Source organism: Chiloscyllium punctatum, chromosome 4 (assembly GCF_047496795.1).
Source record: "Chiloscyllium punctatum isolate Juve2018m chromosome 4, sChiPun1.3, whole genome shotgun sequence".
In the NCBI taxonomy this organism is placed as follows: Eukaryota; Metazoa; Chordata; class Chondrichthyes; order Orectolobiformes; family Hemiscylliidae; genus Chiloscyllium; species Chiloscyllium punctatum.
Window position 1 is genome coordinate 21,984,006 of NC_092742.1, and position 19,578 is coordinate 22,003,583.

The 19,578-nt window shown below is 42.1% G+C and overlaps 1 protein-coding gene across 5 annotated transcripts in view; it reads left to right on the plus strand.

The window, feature by feature from the left end:
- ylpm1 (YLP motif containing 1) overlaps positions 1–19,578 on the plus strand; it is a 147,054-nt gene that overhangs the window by 63,908 nt on the left and 63,568 nt on the right. For all 5 annotated transcript variants that reach the window (XM_072568233.1, XM_072568229.1, XM_072568230.1 and 2 more), the window contains 5 exons: positions 247–472; positions 3,194–3,283; positions 6,657–6,828; positions 7,808–7,956; positions 14,928–15,073. In XM_072568233.1, coding sequence (XP_072424334.1) covers positions 247–472; positions 3,194–3,283; positions 6,657–6,828; positions 7,808–7,956; positions 14,928–15,073 — 783 coding nt within the window. The remainder of the gene's footprint in view (positions 1–246; positions 473–3,193; positions 3,284–6,656; positions 6,829–7,807; positions 7,957–14,927; positions 15,074–19,578) is intronic.

Genomic DNA, 19,578 nt, shown 5'->3' on the forward strand with positions numbered 1-19,578 from the left:
CCAAAATCAACAGCAAATTTAGCAGTAAAATTTGATCAAATAATTTGGTTGCTGCCAATTCAGTAACAGTCTTGAACGATAACCTCTCCACTGTTTTCCTACTTTGTATCATAGCAAGACAGTTTATATGATCTACCTTGGTCAAGGGTCTGTAAGCAATGTATTCTATTATGTGATTTTGATATTAGAAATGATGAGCGATTGTCCTCTGTCCGCTTTGTTACCTTCTGCTTATTGCTGTTGTAGGATATGTCAAATAATGAAAGTTCCTTACTTGGCCCTGTACCACCTGAAAATCCCATCCAGTCGGAACGTTGGGACACAGATACATTCCATGGTTTGTGGGACTCAGGAACTGAACCCAAAAATCCTGACTCCAATTATGCTTACAGTGAAGCTTCATCAGTCTCTACCACTCCACTGAACAAGCAACCACCTATTCAGAAAACTGTTGATTATGGACATGGGCGTGGTGAGTGTAAAATCAACATCAGCATTTACTATGGGTCTAAAATATTGTTAAAAGTCAGAACATGCTTCACAGGAGTGAACTTGAGATTAAGTTTGTCACGAAGCTTGCTTGTGTTATTCAGACAGGTTTAAAGATCTTGATCAACAAAGTAGATTTTGAGAAATGTTTTCAGAAAAGGCAGAGATTTAGCATGGAAATTCTGAAGACTCACACTTGGGCAGCTGAAAGTGTGGCTACGAGTAGTGGAGCTATAAAAATAAGGATAAGCAGAGGATAGCATTGAAGGAGCATAGAGGCCTGAGGTTCTGAGATTAAAACGGGTTATAGAGATTGAGAGGGCTAATGCCGTGGAGAGATTGGAAATTGAGGCTAAAAAGTTTAAAGTTCAGCTGCTGCAAGATTGGATGCCAGTGCAGAATCAGTAAATACAAGCACAATCAAAACGCAGATATAGGTTTGAATGAGGATACCAGCAGTAGAGTTTTTAATGAGGTTACATTGGGTGTATTATAAGAGGCCAGCTCGGAGAGCATTGGAATTGTTGAGCCAAGACATAACAAATGCTTCCAGATCAAAGCTTGGATCCACGAGGAGGAGATTATCTGCCTGTTACCTGATATCTTCACACGAGATTTGCTCAGGGAAGTGAGGGATGTTTTTTCTTCCCTTTTTTCAAAAGTTTATGTCACACTCCATTCATGAGTGAACTAATTGATGGGTGCTGATGTAGTAGTTGCTTGAAGTGGTTGGATTGAGTTTATGCTTGTTGTACCTTCTGGTTTCTGTTTGATAGCAATTACTACAGAACAACCTTGGTTTTCTGAATGTTAATTATCCAAATTTTGGATTATCCGAATAGGATCTTAAGATCCTGTAAAAACGTTATCCAAACAATCAGTTATCCAAATACTCCCCGTCCGTCTCGTTTGGATAATCTAGGTTGTCCTGTATTTTTATTGAATATGTTAGATTGGAAGCTGGTACATTGCAATTACTCAAGTTAGTTGGTAACTATCACTTTAGAAATGCTACATTGGAGCTGTCCATGTCATCTTTTGCTTGCAACTTCAATGTAGTTTATGTTAGATTTTGGGTAACTTTTAAAATAAGCAAAGCAGTTCCAGCACTTTTCTGGTCTTCATAATGGTGCTTTTACCTCAGGTGTATTCTGTGGAATGTTATAAATCTGACCTGATTATTCAGTTAATGTTTTGAGTTGAATGTGATTACTGAAAGGGATTGCAAAATGGTGTTTTTTATAATTTTTGCACAAACAGGGCTGCCTGGCAGACCAAGCATTTCAACCTGTTCCTGACCTCAAACTTTTTTTCCTATCTTCATTCTGCTTTTCCTCCCACCTTATTTAGTCTCTTTTCACTTGGATTTGTCATTCTTCTGATTCTTTGTTGATTCCACAATAACAGTTTTCTGGGCCTAGCTATCGCCGCTTCACTATGGATGTGCACATCCTCTATACCTCGAGCTCCATCAAGATGGTCTTAAGGCTCTCCATTCACTACTTCCTTGAAAAGGAAGGCCTTGAACAATCTCCCATCAACCACCAATGTCACTCACCTGACTGAGCTCATTGTCACTTTGAACAGTCTTGTTAATTCTTCAAATGATTAATGAAGTTAAGAAGATATGGCCTTCCTTAAACCAAATCAAGCTAACAATCCTTGATTAATCCATGCCTTTCGAAGTGATATTCATTCTGCCTTTTTGAATTAAATCTAATAATGTGTCTACCACATAGTCAGACTATGACCATTAATCATTTAGCCTATATCTCATACCCTTTCTAAGTAATTGCATGACATGTGCCATGTTTGCATGGGACATGTTGACATTTCAACCATTTGTGGGTGAGTTTAAAGCTTTCTGTTAAAGGTAGGAATAAAGACAGCTGAGATTTAAGCTCACATTCTCCTTTTTATATAATAGGCTCTTCAAATAATTGAACCATTGTGCCTAAGTATGGTGACTGTTTCACACATACTCCTTTATAGCAAGGTTATTTATTAACCTTTTCTTTTTGCACAATATAGAATCCAAAGTAACTTAATTCATAGCTGGGTCCTCAACACATTGCCCCAGAAGCAAAAACTGAAGTTACTGGAAAAGCTCTGCAGCTATAGCAGAATCTGTGAAGAGAAATCAGAGTTAATATTTAATGTCTGAGGAAGGGTCACTGGACCTGAAACATTAACTCTGATTTCTCTTCACAAATGCTGCCAGACCTGCTGAGCATTTCCTGTAACACCTCTTTTTGTTTCTGATTTACAGCATCTGCAGTTCAATTTTTACATTGCTCCAGAAACCCTCGTGGACTTCAGGAATTCATCCTTCACGGCATGTGTGCTGATTTGGTTAACTTAGTCTTTGCAAATTGAAGTCAGTCATTACAACTGTCTTAACAGTGATTGCATACAATACCAATTTCCTGATTTGTATTAATCATGGCTTTCTGATCTACTTTTAGTGTGCTATTAGTTAGAATAAAGTTTTTTTAAACTGTTTTCCACCTCCCCCCCACCTCCCCACACAAAAAAAAACAAAAAGCCAAATATTTGGCACTATAATGTGAGATGGTGCAGATATATGGAGACCTGTGAAATGGAAAGTTACAAAATTCTTGGTTCAAAATTTGGTCCTATAGATTTCATTTACTAAGAGTTTACTTTTAAGCGAAGTTTTTAAAATGTGATATTTTATTTTCAGAGGTAGGAGGCGGAAGAATTGAACAGATCCCTTATGGAGAACGCGTTTCACTTGGCCCTGAGCCAATACGAGAACGGATGTATGATAAAGGTAATACAAATTATAAATTTATAAGATACAGGAGCTGAATTAAGCCGTCTGGATCATCAGTCTGCTCCACCATTCAATCATGGCTGATATACTCCTCACTCCCATTCCCTGCCTTCTCTCGTATCCCTTCAACCCATTGCCAATTAAAAATCAGTCTAACTCCTTCTTAAATGTACTCACTGTCCCAGCATCTACCACACTCTAGAGTTGCAAATTTCGCAGAATTTATAAACCTTTTGGAGAAGTAGTTTCTCTTAAACTCTGTTATAAATTTGCTAACCCTTATCCTAAGACTATCCTGTCGTCCTAGAATGCCCCACAAGAGGAAGCATCTGCTTCATGTTTATTTTATCCACACCTTTTATCATCTTGAATATCTCACTGTGATCTCCCTTTATTCTTCTAAATTCCAGAGAGTATAGACCTAAACTGACCAATCTCTCTTCCTACGACAAACCCCTCAGCTCTGGGATTAATCTACTGAATCTCTTCTGAACTGCCTCCAGTGCCACTACATCATCTCTCAAATAAGGGGACCAAAACTGTGCATAATACTCCAAATGCAGTCTCACCATTGCCTTGTATGGTGGCAACAATACATCCTTACCTTTTATATTCTATTCCTTTAGCTATAAAAGCGAACATTTCATTCAATTTCTTTATTATCTGCTTTATCTGCATGTGAGTTTTCTGTGACTCATGACCGAGGACACCAAGATGCCTCTGCACTGTAGTACCCCGAAGTCTGTCCCAATTTAGGTAACAGGTCCCCTTCTCATTTTTCCAACCAAAATACATGATCTCTCACTTATCCACCTTAAACTCCATCTGCCATATTTTGGCCGACTCTCCTAACCTATCTATCTCCTTTTGTAATTTCTTATTTCCTCATTGCAATTTACCATTCCAGCCTATTTTTGTGTCATCTACAAAATTGGCTTTTCTCCCTGTATCTAAGTCGTTAACATAGTCCTTTTTTCTAAAGCTGGTCCGTTTCTCAAGGATACTGTGTTCTTGGTTTTTCTCAGAGGGGTCATAAATAGTCTGGGCTCCGAAACAGCTGGGTTTGGTACAGAGATGAAAGGCTTTTTTGTTTATATGTAACTAGATGAGTCTTTAAGCCAAAGCATTTATGCTTTTAGAAGCAAACTGTATAAGTCAAGGAGGCATGGCCAACTCTCCAGCTGAGCAGTTCAGTCCAGAACTAGTTAGGGAGTTCAGTTGTGGAGCTTGTGGAAACACGCTGCTAGACTGTCTCTCCTGCTACCCTTCAAACGTCGACCTGTTAGCCTTTGTTTCATTTTTACTGTGTTTAAGGGGGTTAGTTTATTGAGACTGTTGTGCATAATCGGAACAGCATAATAAAGTCGAGTTTGGATAGACTGTTCTGTAGCTGTTCTTTATTCTGTTCTTTGTGTTTCATTCTGTAATTTTGTGAATACATTTTTGTCTGTTTTAAAACCTGCTGGTCAACCTAGCTAACTTACTCCAGGTAATTTTCACTGTACACTCACCGAAACAAATTGTAAAGTTATGGCCTGGGCTGCCTGCTTAAGAATGTTTTGAGTGGTCTGGTCTAGTCCATAACAGTAAATTGTAAATAGCTGGGGCCCAAGGACCAAACCCTGTGGCACCCCACTAGTTACTTCTTGCCATCCAGAAAAATACCCGTTCATTCCAGCTCTCTGTCTTCTGTCCATCAGCCACTCATCAATCTCGGCTAATAAATTATCCTTAATCTAGTATGATCTAACATTGTGAATTATTTTTTTGTGTGGCCCCTTATCAGACGTCTTCTGGAAGTTCAGATATGTTACATCTACAGGACCCATTATCCACTTTGCTTGTTGCATCTTCGAAGAACTCCAACAAATTAGTCAAACATGATTTGCCCTTCGTAAAACCATGCTGACTCTGGTGGATAGCGTTTTGACTTTCCAACTGTCATGATATTGCTTCCTTGATCATTGATTCTAACACTTTCCCAACGCAGATGTTTAACTGGTCTGTAATTTCCCACATATTGCCTCCCTTCCTTTTTGAATAAGAGTGTTATGTTAATAGTTTTGAAATCCACTGGAATTTCTTTGCTGTGCAGGGAATTTTGGAATATTTTAACCAATGGATTCACTATCTCCGCTGCCACTTCCTTTAATATCCTACAATGTAGGCCATCAGGCCCAGGGGACTTGTCTGCCCTCAATCCTAATGCTATTCTGAGTACCTTTTCCCTATCGATGTTGATTGTTCTAAGTTCTACCCTTTCAATTGCCTGTAACTTGCCTGTTCCAATAGGAATGGGACTATTGTCTTCCACCATGAAAACTGAGGCACAGTATTGATTTAGCATCTCTATCATTTTAATGTTGCCCATTATTAACTCGCTGGTTTCATATCCAAGGGACCAACATTCACCTTAACAACTCTTCCCTTTTATATATATCTTAGAAGCAATTGTGTTATACCTCTCATGACTTCGTCTCAAAGCATTTTACAAGTAATGAAATACAAGAGTCATTGTCCATTCTAATTCGGTTATTACGTTTTTCAATGTAATTTCATTTGAAAAATTTCAGTTTGAAGAAGAATTACTCAGATGAATCGGTTTATTTGGGTGCATTTAGAGTTATGTTAAGTCTTCCTTTTCATTTAATTCTGAAAAATCTATTTTAAGAGTGATAATAACTTTTGGGAATGTTGGATGAAAATAAAACAGAATTGAGATTTTTTTTGTAGTCTTGTGTGTTATCCTTCAATGTCATAATGCCTGTGGCTCTTTAAAATGTTGTCTAGCATAATTCAAGCTACAATATTAACCAGCAGCACTTTGGTTCCTAATATTCAACTATTTAGTGATTGGTAGCAGACAAGAGCAAACAAAAGAGAAATGGTGCCCTTGTAATGTGACTTTTTTCACTGATGAGAACAGGCCAGGATGCATTTGTTTCCCAGTATTTGAGTACTGATTGCATGCTTATGTGTGTGCAACTCCAGTTTGTTGGCTCTAAAAGAAAATGTTCTCTGAGAAGCCCTGTAAGCAAATAGATTTTCAAAACTTATAACCTTTTCACTGACTGTGTGGAAGGGATACTCTGAAGTAGTGACTAATAGTAATAATTACTCACAAGTTTCTTCCATTTCAAATAGTCAGAATCATGATAACATTTGCTGACAATTTTATCACTGTCATAACTACAAGCAGTGATCAACTAATGATCGTCTCCTTTCATGCAGTCAAGCTTACTAAATCTTACCATTTGTCCTGGTGATGTCATCAGTGACCAATTACGACTAAAAATAACTTGAGGAATTCACTAAAAATAAATGGATCAAATGGTCTTTCGATTTCACAGAGTGATATTCTCCCATTTAGATTCTCTTGGTCCTCGAGATCGTTATGGGGAACGAGATCAATTTTTGGAAAGAAGAGATTCATTCTTGGATCGGAGAGACTATGATAGAGAGCGTGACCTATACAGGGACAGGTCAATGGGAGATTATGAGAGGGAAGGATTTGAGCGTGAGCGATTTGGGCGTGAGGATAGGTAAGCATTGGACCTGAATTAAAATGTCATAATATAAACTAAAGATTAATGTGATGAGGAAGTATTTGTGATTTGTAGCAAGTGAGTTTGCAGGAACAGCCAAGATGTGACACCAAACCTCCCAAATCTTGTTCAAAATGCTGTAAAGGTAATGTCACCATAGTTCTAGTGGACTATAAAGCTAGTCCTAATGGACTATAAAGTTGACTTGTGATTTAACTTGGATTTCATAACACCTGTGGCAACAGAAAAAGTGGAGAAGGTGGGTCCTTCATGTAACCTCAGCTGTTGTAGGAATTGAACCCACATTGTTGGCATCACTCTGCACTGCAAACCAGCAGGAGAGGCATTGACCTAGTGGTATTATGGCTAGGCTATAACTCTAGAGTTAATGTCCTGAGAACACACATCCAGATGATAGGATTTGAAATCATTTTTAAAAATCTAGAATTAAAGGTCTAACGATCATGAACCCATTGTCAATTTTCAGAAAAACCCATCTGGTTTACTAATACCTTTTAAGGAAAGAAACTGTCATCCTTAGCTGGTCTGGCCTAAGTGTGACTCCAGACCCACAGTAATGTGGACTTCTGGGCAGTTAGGGAAGGGCAGGCCTAACCCACATTCTGTGAATGAATTTTATGCAGAATAGCCATCCAGCCTGAGCAAACTTGACATCCTCAGATAGCTGAAGGCCATGCATCTATAATGCACTATTTAACCATATCATTTCTGTGTACAATGTATCATTAATATATGTTCATCTTTATTAATTGTGAATAATAACACCTATGGTATAGTTTTTTAAGTGGTATTTTGTTGGCATCTATCAAACCAATCAACTGACTGAGAGAGGATATGCTTTTTGGTTCCCATTCTGTCAAGAAGCCTGATTCTCTTTTGTTCTTTAAATTAAGGAAGATTCTTTCCTCTGTAAATGTCAGAAGTAAACTTTTATGTGTGTGGGTTTCACTTGCAGAATGTCTCATGGCCCACCCACTCGTTCAAGTGGATATCACAACTATCCAGACAGTAAGGATCACTTCAATCGAGGGGGTTTTGACAGACCACAGTTTGATCGCTTATCTGATCGACCGCCATTTGATCACCCACCTGGTGGTTTTGGAGGTATTTGAATTTGTGTCATTCACACAGTTATTTAGATGCCAGCTAGATTACTTGTTGATGGTTTTGCCAAATTGAGTCATCACAGCATTGAAATGAGTATTGGCATATTGGAACAGGTAATTGTGATGGTATTTATATACAAGCTACATCAAATTATTGTTCAATATCACCATTGCTAGCAGTCTCTGAGAATCAGAGGCTGGTAAATTGAACTGAGTAGCATGATTGGAAATTTGAATATTGTGGGTAGATTGAATTATGCTGGAGGTTCCTGTGCGTTGGAATTAAAGAAATTATCTTGACAAAATTCTGAAGGCAAGTCTTTATCTGCTTTTTCGCTGTTCATGTATAAACATGGCATCTGCAACTTCAGTGTTCGGGTATTACTGATTTTTAGTCTTGGTTGAAGATTAATTTCTCTTTCTTATGATCCTCTGTTGAGGTGAAATGACAAAATAGCGCATATTCCTATTCATAACCGACTGTATTTTAGAGATTCAGATCATTCTGTACTCACAAAACGTCTAGAAATATAAGCAGGAACAGACCAAATAGTCTGTCAAGCCTGCTCTGCCATTCAGTATAATCAAGGTTAGGCATTGACTTCATCTCGACTTTTCTGCTTATACTTTTATCCCTTGATTTCTTAAGAGACAAAAAGTTTGTCTGGCCCAACCTAAAATGCACTCTCAACAGCTGGGGGAGAGTTTTCCCAGGTTTTACTACCCTTTGAATGAAGTAATATCTTCTCACTTCAGTCCTAAATGATCAGCCCCTAATCCTGAGACTACGTTCCTATGTTTCCTAACCAGTGAAAACAATCTTTTCGTGTCTACTCTGTCAAGCTCCTTCAGAATCTTGGATGTTTCAATGAGATTATTTCTCATTCTTCTAAACTTAAGTATTGGTCCAAGGGATGCATTGGTTGTAATTTTCCAAAAAATTAGTTGGATTCTGGATAACTACCAGAGGATTAGAATACTGCTAATGTTACATCTACATTCAAAAAGGGGAAAGAGGCCAAAAAATGGCTAACTGTAGGACAATTAGCATACCATCTGCTTTGGAAAAATATTGGAATGAATTATTAAGGAAGTAATCCAGAACAGTTGCAAAATCAGAGTCTAATCAAAAAGAGACAGCATAACTTCATGAATCCTCAGATATGTCTGACTAATTTATTTGAGTTTTTGAGGAAGTCTTAGCCAGCGTGGATAGAGGGAAACCAATAGATGTGTTGTAATTGGACTTCCAAAAGGTTTTCAACAAGGTACCTCACAAAAAAGTTTAAGTCATAAGAGCCCATGGTGTTAGAGGTAATATATTGACATGGAAAGCGAATTGCCTATTGGGCAGGAAACATGAGTGAGGGTAATGGGTTCTTTTTCAGGTGACCAATCATTAGTAGGGCTCTCTGCTGCGACCACAATTATTTACAATAATGACTTGGAGAAAGATGTGAAAATACTGTAGTCAAATTTGCATACAGCACAAAAATAGATGGAAAAGTAGGTTGTGAGAGGGATACAAGCATTTTCAGAGAGATATTGAGAGCATAAGTAAGTGGACAAAAAGTTGACGAATCAAATATAATATGAGAAAATGTAAAGTTAACTGTTGGTATGCCTTGGGCAAATGCCCCCAATCTCTCTGAACATTAACACTTAAAAGTTTCTTTTAATTACACGTTCCCACATGATATACTTAACCTGTCTGTGGCTCTTTGTAATCTTTGTGTCCATCCTAAAGTTTGCCTTTCCACCTCGTTTTGCATCATCCACAAATTTAATCCACTCTCTATCTCTTGATTTTGGAAGGAAGAACAAAAGAACAGAATTTTATTTAATCGGAGAGAAACTGCAGGCAACTGCAACAGAATGGGACTTGTGGATTCTTGTACATGAAACACAGAAAGCTAGCGCACATTTACAGCAGGAAGGCTAATTGGATGTTGGCTCTCATTTCAAAGGGGGCTGAAAGAGTAGAGATATCTACAGAAACAGTACAAGGTGCTGGTGAGACCATATCTGGAATACTATAAGCAGTTTTGATTCCCTTGTTTAAGGAAAGATATAATTTAATTGAAGGCAGTTCAGAGAAAGTTTACTAGGATGATCTGTAATATGGATGGATTGTCTTATGAGCAAAGGCTAAACAGTTTTGAGACTGAGATGAGAAGTAATTACTTCTTGAAGAGTTGAGGATCTTTGGAACTCCTTGCCATATAGACCTGTGTGGCAGAGTACTCATGTGTATTTAAGGCTGAGATAGATTCTAGATCAGTCATGGAATCACGCGTCATGAAAATTACAGGAAAGTGGAATGTCGGACCAGCCATACTTCTACTGAACGGTGAAGTAGGTTTGAAGGGCTGAGCAGCCTATTCCTGTTCCTCTTTATGATGGGCATGTGGCCTAGTGGTATCACTGGACTATTAATCCAGAGTTTGGGTTATGTTCTGGGGACACAGGTTTGATTTCCACCATAGCAAGTTGTGGAATATGAATTCAATAAAAATTCAGCATGGAGTCTAATGATCATTGTCAAACTGTTATCGCTTGTCAGAAAAACCCATCTGGTTCACTAATGTCCTTTTGCAAGGGAAACTGCTATTCTTACCCAGTTTGGCCTACATGTGACTCCAGATCCTCAGCAATGTGGCTGACTCCTAACTGCCCTCTAAGCAATTAGGGATGGAAAATAAAAGCTGGCCTAGACAGCAACACCCACATCCAATGAATTTTTTTTTAACTACTTGGCCTCCCATCTAAGGTCAACCCCATCATCCCAGGGAGAAATGTAAATCTATCCTTCCTTAAATATGAAGACTGAAACTGCACTCATTCCTCCAGATGGGATCTCACCAAAGCCCTTGTTCAATTATAGAAAGACTCCTTGAATTTCCAAACTCCTGGCCAACACAGCATTTCCCTTTCTAATATTTGTGCCCTACAAGTGACAGGCAATATCCATCTTCAATGAGAAAGAATCTGTTGTTTTCCCTTTGACATTCATTGGCATTGCCACGGCTGATGCTCCAGTGAATACAACTTGGAGACTACTGTTGACCAGAAGCTGAACTGGATCAGTCATATAAATATTGTGGCTACAAGAGCAGATCAAAGGCTGGAAATCCTTTGGCAAGTAACTCATCTGATGAGCCAATGTCAGTTCACCATCTACAAGGCACAATTGAGGAGTGTGATGAAATATTTTCCACTTTCACGGCTGAGTGCACTTCCAAAAACATTTGAAGTCCAACAGTATCAAGGACAATATCTCTGTGCTTGACTGACACCCCATCAGCCACTGCATTCACTGCCTCTGCTAACAGTGTAAAATGGTAGGAATGTGTACCATAAGCATATATGTTGTGCTGCAGCTTATCCTCAAGATTACTTCAACAGCATCTTCCAAACCCACAACCTAAACTGACTATAAGGACTGTTGCTGGAGCAAGAATCTGGATCTTCCTCTATAACAACCCTGTGAGTGTACCTACACCATGTGGACTGCAGTGTTTTAAGAAGGTAGCTCACCACTACATTCTCCAGGGCAATCAGGGATGGGCAATAAGTGCTGCCCAGCCAGCAGCGGCTGAATTGCATGAAATAGTAAAAAAGAAGTGTGCAATGTCTGCATACTATGGGTAAATGCTTCTACATCTCTCTGCACGTCAATACTTGAAGTTTCACATTTTCAAAAATAATTAATTTTTTCTAGTCTTATGACTAAGGTAAATTATTTCACTTTCCCTCACAATATGATCCTTTCGCAGTTTTGTTGCCCACTCACATCCCAGCTCCCAGCCCTGCCGAGTTTTCAGCATCCCCCCAGACCTCCCCCTCACTGAGGACGAACAATCAGTCCTCAGCAAAGGACTCACCTTCATCCCCCTCCATCCACGCATCAATGAATTTAATACACGCCGTGACATCGAACAATGCTTCCGTCGCCGTCGCCTCCACCTCCGAGCTTACTTTCACAATCAGGACTCCCGCCCACCTTCCAAAGACCCCTTTGCCCACCTCCAGCACACTGCATCCACCTGGACACCCCGCGCTGGCCTATTACCTGCCCTCGACCTCTTCATTTCCAACTGTCGCCGGGACATTAACCGCCTCAACCTGTCTACCCCCCCCCCCAACTCCAACCTCTCACCCTCACAACGCGCAGCCCTCCAATCCCTCTGCTCCAATCCCAACCTCACCATCAAGCCAGCGGATAAAGGGGGCGCAGTGGTGGTCTGGCGCACTGACTTCTACACCGCTGAAGCCAAACGTCAACTCGAGGACACCTCTTCCTGCTGCCCTCTCGACCATGACCCCACCCCCCATCACCAAACCATCATCTCCCAGACCATACAGAACCTCATCACCTCAGGAGATCTCCCACCCACAGCTTCCAACCTCATAGTCCGGGAACCCCGCACTGCCCGGTTCTACCTCCTTCCCAAGATCCACAAGCCTGACCACCCTGGCCGACACATTGTCTCAGCATGCTCCTGCCCCACTGAACTCATCTCTACCTACCTCGACACTGTCCTATCTCCCCTAGTCCAGGAACTCCCCACATACGTTCGAGACAGCACCCACACCCTCCACCTCCTCCAAGACTTCCGTTTCCCCGGCCCCCAATGCCTCATCTTCACCATGGATATCCAATCCCTCTACACCTCCATCCGCCATGACCAGGGCCTCCAAGCCCTCCGTTTTTTCCTCTCCAGACGTCCCCAACAGTACCCTTCCACCGACACTCTCATTTGTTTGGCCGAACTGGTCCTCACCCTTAACAATTTCTCCTTAGAATCCTCCCACTTCCTCCAGACCAAAGGGGTGGACGTGGGCACAGGTATGGACCTCAGCTATGCCTGTCTCTTTGTTGGCTACGTAGAGCAGTTGATCCTCCATAATTACACCGGCACCACTCCCCACCTCTTCCTCCGCTACATTGATGACTGCATTGGCACCACCTCATGCTCCCGCGAGGAGGTTGAGCAATTCAACAACTTCACCAACACATTCCACCCTGACCTTAAATTTACCTGGACCATCTCTGACACCTCCCTCCCCTTCCTGGACCTCTCCATCTCCATTAATGACGACCGACTCGACACTGACATTTTTTACAAACCCACCGACTCCCACACCTACCTGGATTACACCTCTTCCCACCCTACCTCTTGCAAAAATGCCATCCCGTATTCCCAATTGCTCCGCCTCCGCCGGATCTGCTCCCAGGAGGACCAGTTCCACCACAGAACACACGAGATGACTTCCTTCTTTAGAGACCACAATTTCCCTTCCCACGTGGTTAAAGATGCCCTCCAACGCATTTTGTCTACATCCCGCACCTCCGCCCTCAGACCCCACCCCTCCAACCGTAACAAGGACAGAACGCCCCTGGTGCTCACCTTCCACCCTACCAACCTTCGCATAAACCAAATCATCCGCCGACACTCCCGCCACCTCCAAACTGACCCCACTACCAGGGATATATTTCCCTCCCCACCCCTTTCCGCCTTCCGCAAAAACCGTTCCCTCCGCGACTACCTAGTCAGGTCCACGCCCCCAAACAACCCACCCTCCAATCCTGGCACTTTCCCCTGCCACCGCAGGAACTGTAAAACCTGCGCCCACACCTCCTCCCTCACCTCTATCCAAGGCCCTAAAGGAGCCTTCCACATCCATCAAAGTTTTACTTGCACATCCACTAATATTGTATCCGTTGCACCCGATGCGGTCTCCTCTACACTGGGGAGACTGGGCGCCTCCTAGCAGAGCGCTTTAGGGAGCATCTCCGGGACACCCGCACCAATCAACCACACCGCCCCATGGCCCAACATTTCAACTCCCTCTCCCACTCTGCCGAGGACATGGAGGTCCTGGGCCTCCTTCACCGCCGCTCCCTCACCACCAGACGTCTGGAGGAAGAACGCCTTATCTTCCGCCTCGGAACACTTCAACCCCAAGGCATCAATGTGGACTTCAACAGTTTCCTCATTTCCCCTTCCCCCACCTCACCCTAGTTCTAAACTTCCAGCTCAGTAACTGTCCCCATGACCTGTCCGGTTTTGTCCTACCTGCCTATCTCCTTTTCCACCTATCCACTCCACCTCTCCTCCTTGACCTATCACCTTCATCCCCTCCCCCACTCACCCATTGTACTCTATGCTACCTACTCCCCACCCCCACCCTCCTCTAGCTTATCTCTCCACGCTTCAGGCTCACTGCCTTTATTCCTGATGAAGGGCTTTTGCCCAAAACGTCGATTTCGAAGCTACTTGGATGCTGCCTGAACTGCTGTGCTCTTCCAGCACCACTAATCCAGAATCTGGTTTCCAGCATCTGCAGTCATTGTTTTTACCTCACTCACGTAACTTGTCTTATGACTCTTTGTGTCTTTCCTACAGTTCGCCATTCCATGGTATAATTTGTATCATCATCAACTTTGATAGCGTAGTCTCGCTCTCTTAATTGAAGTAATTTGTAAAGGTTGTAAAAAGCCAAGGCCCAGCATTGATCCTGTGACACTCGGCTGGTCACAGTTAGTTTATTTTACGATTTTTATTTCCAGTTTCATGATACTTCTATTTCAAATTAAGCTGTTCAGAGATTGTATTGTAGCTGGGACTTGAACCTGGATCTCCCAGTCCAGGGGTAGGGTCAAATCCAGAGTGCCACAAGAGCATGATATTTTGTCAGTATATTTTTGCATAGATGATAATCAAAATGATATTAAATCTAGATATGGTCTTGCCATTCCATAACCTTGTGCCTCTAAGTTTTGTTAATTCTGAGTACTTGATTGTTCAGCATTGAAGTTTTCTTTATCATGCCCCGACTTTGGCGAGAAGAATCATTTTGCTTTTCACAAAATTATCTGAATTGCACACATGTCTTTGTAATCATTTATCTTAATTAATAATTTGATATCAGTATTAGTGAAATGTCTCTTACCAAACATTTTAGGGGAAAGACGAGGATACTCTGACGAACGGATTCCACCTTCGGCCCCACATCCATCACATCCTCCTCCACGTGTTGAAAAGAAACCAGAAAGTAAAAATGTTGATGATATTCTAAAAATGCCTGGCAGGCAGAGCCGGCCTGACAGGGTGAGTTATGTTTTTTGCCTTATGACTTCTGCTGACTTATCTTTCCATTTGTTTGATTTCCTCTTAGAAGAGGTCGCTAAGGTGCTGTGGATGTTGTACATTTAAGTTTGGGAAAGCATTTAATATAGTGCCTCATGGCAGGTTAGTTAGCAAATTTACAAAAGCTTGTGATTGATGGGGCTTGGCAACATTGATTAGAATTGGCGAACAGATAGGACACAAAGGGTATGTATAGATGTGTATTTCTCAGACTGGAAACAAGGCAAAAGTGGTGTTCCAGCAGTGTGACACTTGTTTTGTCTGATTGACATAAACGACTTGGAGATGATTAAGGGCAAAATCTCTGAAGTTGCAGATAAATACTAAGCTAGGGAGAATAATGAATAGTGACTGCAGAGGGACATTGACAAAATAGCCAAATAGACACCTGACAGATGAATTTCAATAGAGAAAAATATGAGTGTGGGATTGTGTTCAAATAACGATCGAAATCGGTGAGTGGCAAAAGTAGTCTCTATATTCAGAAACTGCAAATAGCAGTTTTGCGGTTTCTGAATAAAGAGACGACTTTTGCCATTCACCAATTTCGATCGTTATTTGAACACAGTCCAACACTTTCATTTTTCTGCTATTTACAACTCCTTCCTCTAACCTATCTTTTACTTTCCTATCTGTAAATACTAGTCTGATAAAACCCCTAATTAAGATTTACTGAAAAATTCAAATTTCAAAACCAGCCAGTTGTCAAATGCTCTCTTTGCAGATTTGCACTTCCGGTCAGTGTTGTTGCTTTTCTCTATGCAACGCCTTCTCGAGGCGGGTATCTCTCAGACAGTTCTGACTAGTAGTCTATGTCTGTTGGTCTTTTGGCACTTCTCCCCCCAGCTGTTCAATTTTTCCCAGTCTTATAGCCCCAAAGCATCATATTGTGTCATTAGCTTTTAATATTGTCAATATACTAAATTCAGACTTGATTGGAGTTTGGTTTTTTTTTTGGCGGTGCAAGTTAAACCGATTGTCTTAATTCAAATTTGTTTTTGTCTCCAGACAACCATCAACTCTGGCTTCTGGACCGAAAGGTTACATTGTATCTTGTTCAGAACACTTGGTGCTGTCGAGGTTGTTCTGCTAGCTTTTAATTTTTTTTAAAAGTACAATACACCCACATCTTCATAACACGTCCGCCCTTAAGAAAATATGAACCATCACAATGAAAAGGTGGCTTTTCTTTTCTATTCTTTAAACACATTACCCTAATGTACCAATAATCTAAGCTCACCGTAACTTCTTCCCATATCACAATATATCAAAAAAATTAAATAAATACAACTCTAATCCAAACTTTATCAGTTAAATCCGCGATAATGCATCTGTGATTACCTTCTTACAACCTGCAACATGATCATGATCCATGTACACAACCGTCTCCGACACATTGTTCGTGACATAAACATTAAAATGTTGTAAGGCCAGTACCAAACTCAATAATTCTTTTTTGATCGTGGAGTATTTCCTCTGGTGGATGTTGAACTTCTTCGAAAAGTAACCAACTAGCCATTCAATCCCATTCTCATCTTCCTGTAGGAGTACAGATCCAATTCCTATGTCACTAGCATCGATGGCAACTTTAGAAGGTTTTGAAAAGTTTGGTGTAGCTAAAACTAGTTTGGTGGTTAATATTGATTTCAAATGGTTGAATACACCCTAGCAATGTTCTGTCCACCAAAACTGTTGTTCATCAGTAAATCGGTTAATGGTGCCACTACTTTGCTGATGTTTGGAACAAACTTCCAAATGAATCCACTGAGTCCTAAGAATCAAAGCACCTTTTTCTTCGAGGTTGGTCATGCAAATTCCTCGATGGCCTTCACCTTTGCATTCCGTGTGGTCAAGCTTCCATGACTGATGTTATGTCCCAAGAACGTCAGCTTTGCTTTCGCGAATTCTGTTTTGTTTAAGTTTATCACCAGTTTTGCTTCTCATAGTCATTCAAAGAGCTCTGCCAACTGTACCATGTGATCGTTCCAAGACTGAGTAAAGTTCACTACATCGACCAAATAGACTGCACAGTTTGTTAACCCAGCCACAACTCTGTTCATGAGTCTTTTGAATGTGACAGATGCATTCTTCAATCCAAAGGGCATTACTTTAAATTGATATGGCACATTTGGGGTTACAAATGCAGAAATTTCTTTTGCCATCTCTGATAAAGGTACCTGCCAGTAACCACGCATTAAGTCCAATTTGGTGATGTAACTGGCTTGTCTTTCTCGATACAGTCCTGAAAAATTCAAATTTCAAAACTAGCCAGCTGTTAAATCTTCTCATTGCAGATTTGCTGTCTCGGTCATTGCTAATCTGTGCAACTCCTCTAGCCAGGTACCTCTCAGACAGTTCTGGCTAGAAGTCTTTACCTGTTGATCTTTTGGTAGTCCTCCATAACAAGGAAAGTCACTCCAACCTTGGACCCTGCCAAATCATTCCAAAGAACAAACTGAATTTCTGGAACTGACACTCCTCCAGACCAAAGGGGTAGCCATGGGCACACGTATGGGCCCCAGCTATACCTGTCTCTTTGTTGGCTACGTAGAGCAGTTGACCTTCCGTAATTATACCGGCACCACTCCCCACCTCTTCCTCCGCTACATTGATGACTGCATTGGCGCCACCTCGTGCTCCCGCGAGGAGGTTGAGCAATTCAGCAACTTCACCAACACATTCCACCCTGACCTTAAATTTACCTGGACCATATCTGACACCTCCCTCCCCTTCCTGGACCTCTCCATCTCCATTAATGACGACCGACTCGACACTGACATTTTTTACAAACCCACCGACTCCCACAGCTACCTGGATTACACCTCTTCCCACCCTACCTCTTGCAAAAATGCCATCCCATATTCCCAATTCCTCCGCCTCCGCCGGATCTGCTCCCAGGAGGACCAGTTCCACCACAGAACACACGAGATGACCTCCTTCTTTAGAGACCACAATTTCCCTTCCCACATGGTTAAAGATGCCCTCCAACGCATTTTGTCTACATCCCGCACCTCCGCCCTCAGACCCCACCCCTCCAGCCCTAACAAGGACAGAACGCCCCTGGTGCTCACCTTCCACCCTACCAACCTTCGCATAAACCAAATCATCCGCCGACACTCCCGCCACCTCCAAACAGACCCCACTACCAGGGATATATTTCCCTCCCCACCCCTTTCCGCCTTCCGCAAAAACCGTTCCCTCCGCGACTACCTGGTCAGGTCCACGCCCCCAAACAACCCACCCTCCAATCCTGGCACTTTCCCCTGCCACCGCAGGAACTGTAAAACCTGCGCCCACACCTCCTCCCTCACCTCTATCCAAGGCCCTAAAGGAGCCTTCCACATCCATCAAAGTTTTACTTGCACATCCACTAATATCATTTATTGTATCCGTTGCTCCCGATGCGGTCTCCTCTACACTGGGGAGACTGGGAGCCTCCTAGCAGAGTGCTTTAGGGTACATCTCCGGGACACCCGCACCAATCAACCACACCACCCCGTGGCCCAACATTTCAATTCCACCTCACACTCTGCCGAGGACATTGAGGTCCTGGGCCTCCTTCACCGCCGCTCCCTCACCACTAGATGCCTGGAGGAAGAACGCCTTATCTTCCGCCTCGGAACACTTCAACCCCAAGGCAACAATGTGGACTTCAACAGTTTCCTCATTTCCCCTTCCTCCACCTCACCCTAGTTCTAAACTTCCAGCTCAGTAACTGTCTCCATGACTTGTCCGGACTTGTCCTACCTGCCTATCTCCTTTTCCACCTATCCACTCCACCCTCTCCTCCTTGACCTATCACCTTCAGCCCCTCCCCCACTCACCCATTGTACTCTATGCTTCTTTCTCCCCACCCCCACCCTCCTCTAGCTTATCTCTCCACGCTTCATGCTCACTGCCTTTATTCCTGATGAAGGGCTTTTGCCCGAAACGTCGATTTCAAAGCTACTTGGATGCTGCCTGAACTGCTGTGCTCTTCCAGCACCACTAATCCAGAATCTGGTTTCCAGCATCTGCAGTCATTGTTTTTACCGACTCTGTCAATCACTCCCACTGTAACTTCCCCGGTCGTGAATTGGCACACCAACCTGATCTTACATAGGGGAACGCTAAATTTCTGTTATCTATTCCACAAATTACCACACTCTCAGGTATCAGATCAGAAAGAGTGCATATTTCCTCATCTCTTACTATCAGCGACCGGTGAGATTCTGTATCTCTCAAAATTATAACTTCTTGTCGTTATCTCCCTGTTCTTCCTGAGTAAACTTTATCCAAACAGGTCAATTCTTTGTCAAGATCAGGTACTAACTCTGCCTAGGCTGTGCACTTGCCTGCAGCTCCTCTGTTCTTCTTGGGGTCTCCTTTACTACCTTCACTAATGCGGAGAAAGTGAGAACTGCAGATGCTGGAGATCAGAGCTGAAAAATGTGTTGCTGGAAAGCACAGCAGGTCAGGCAGCATCC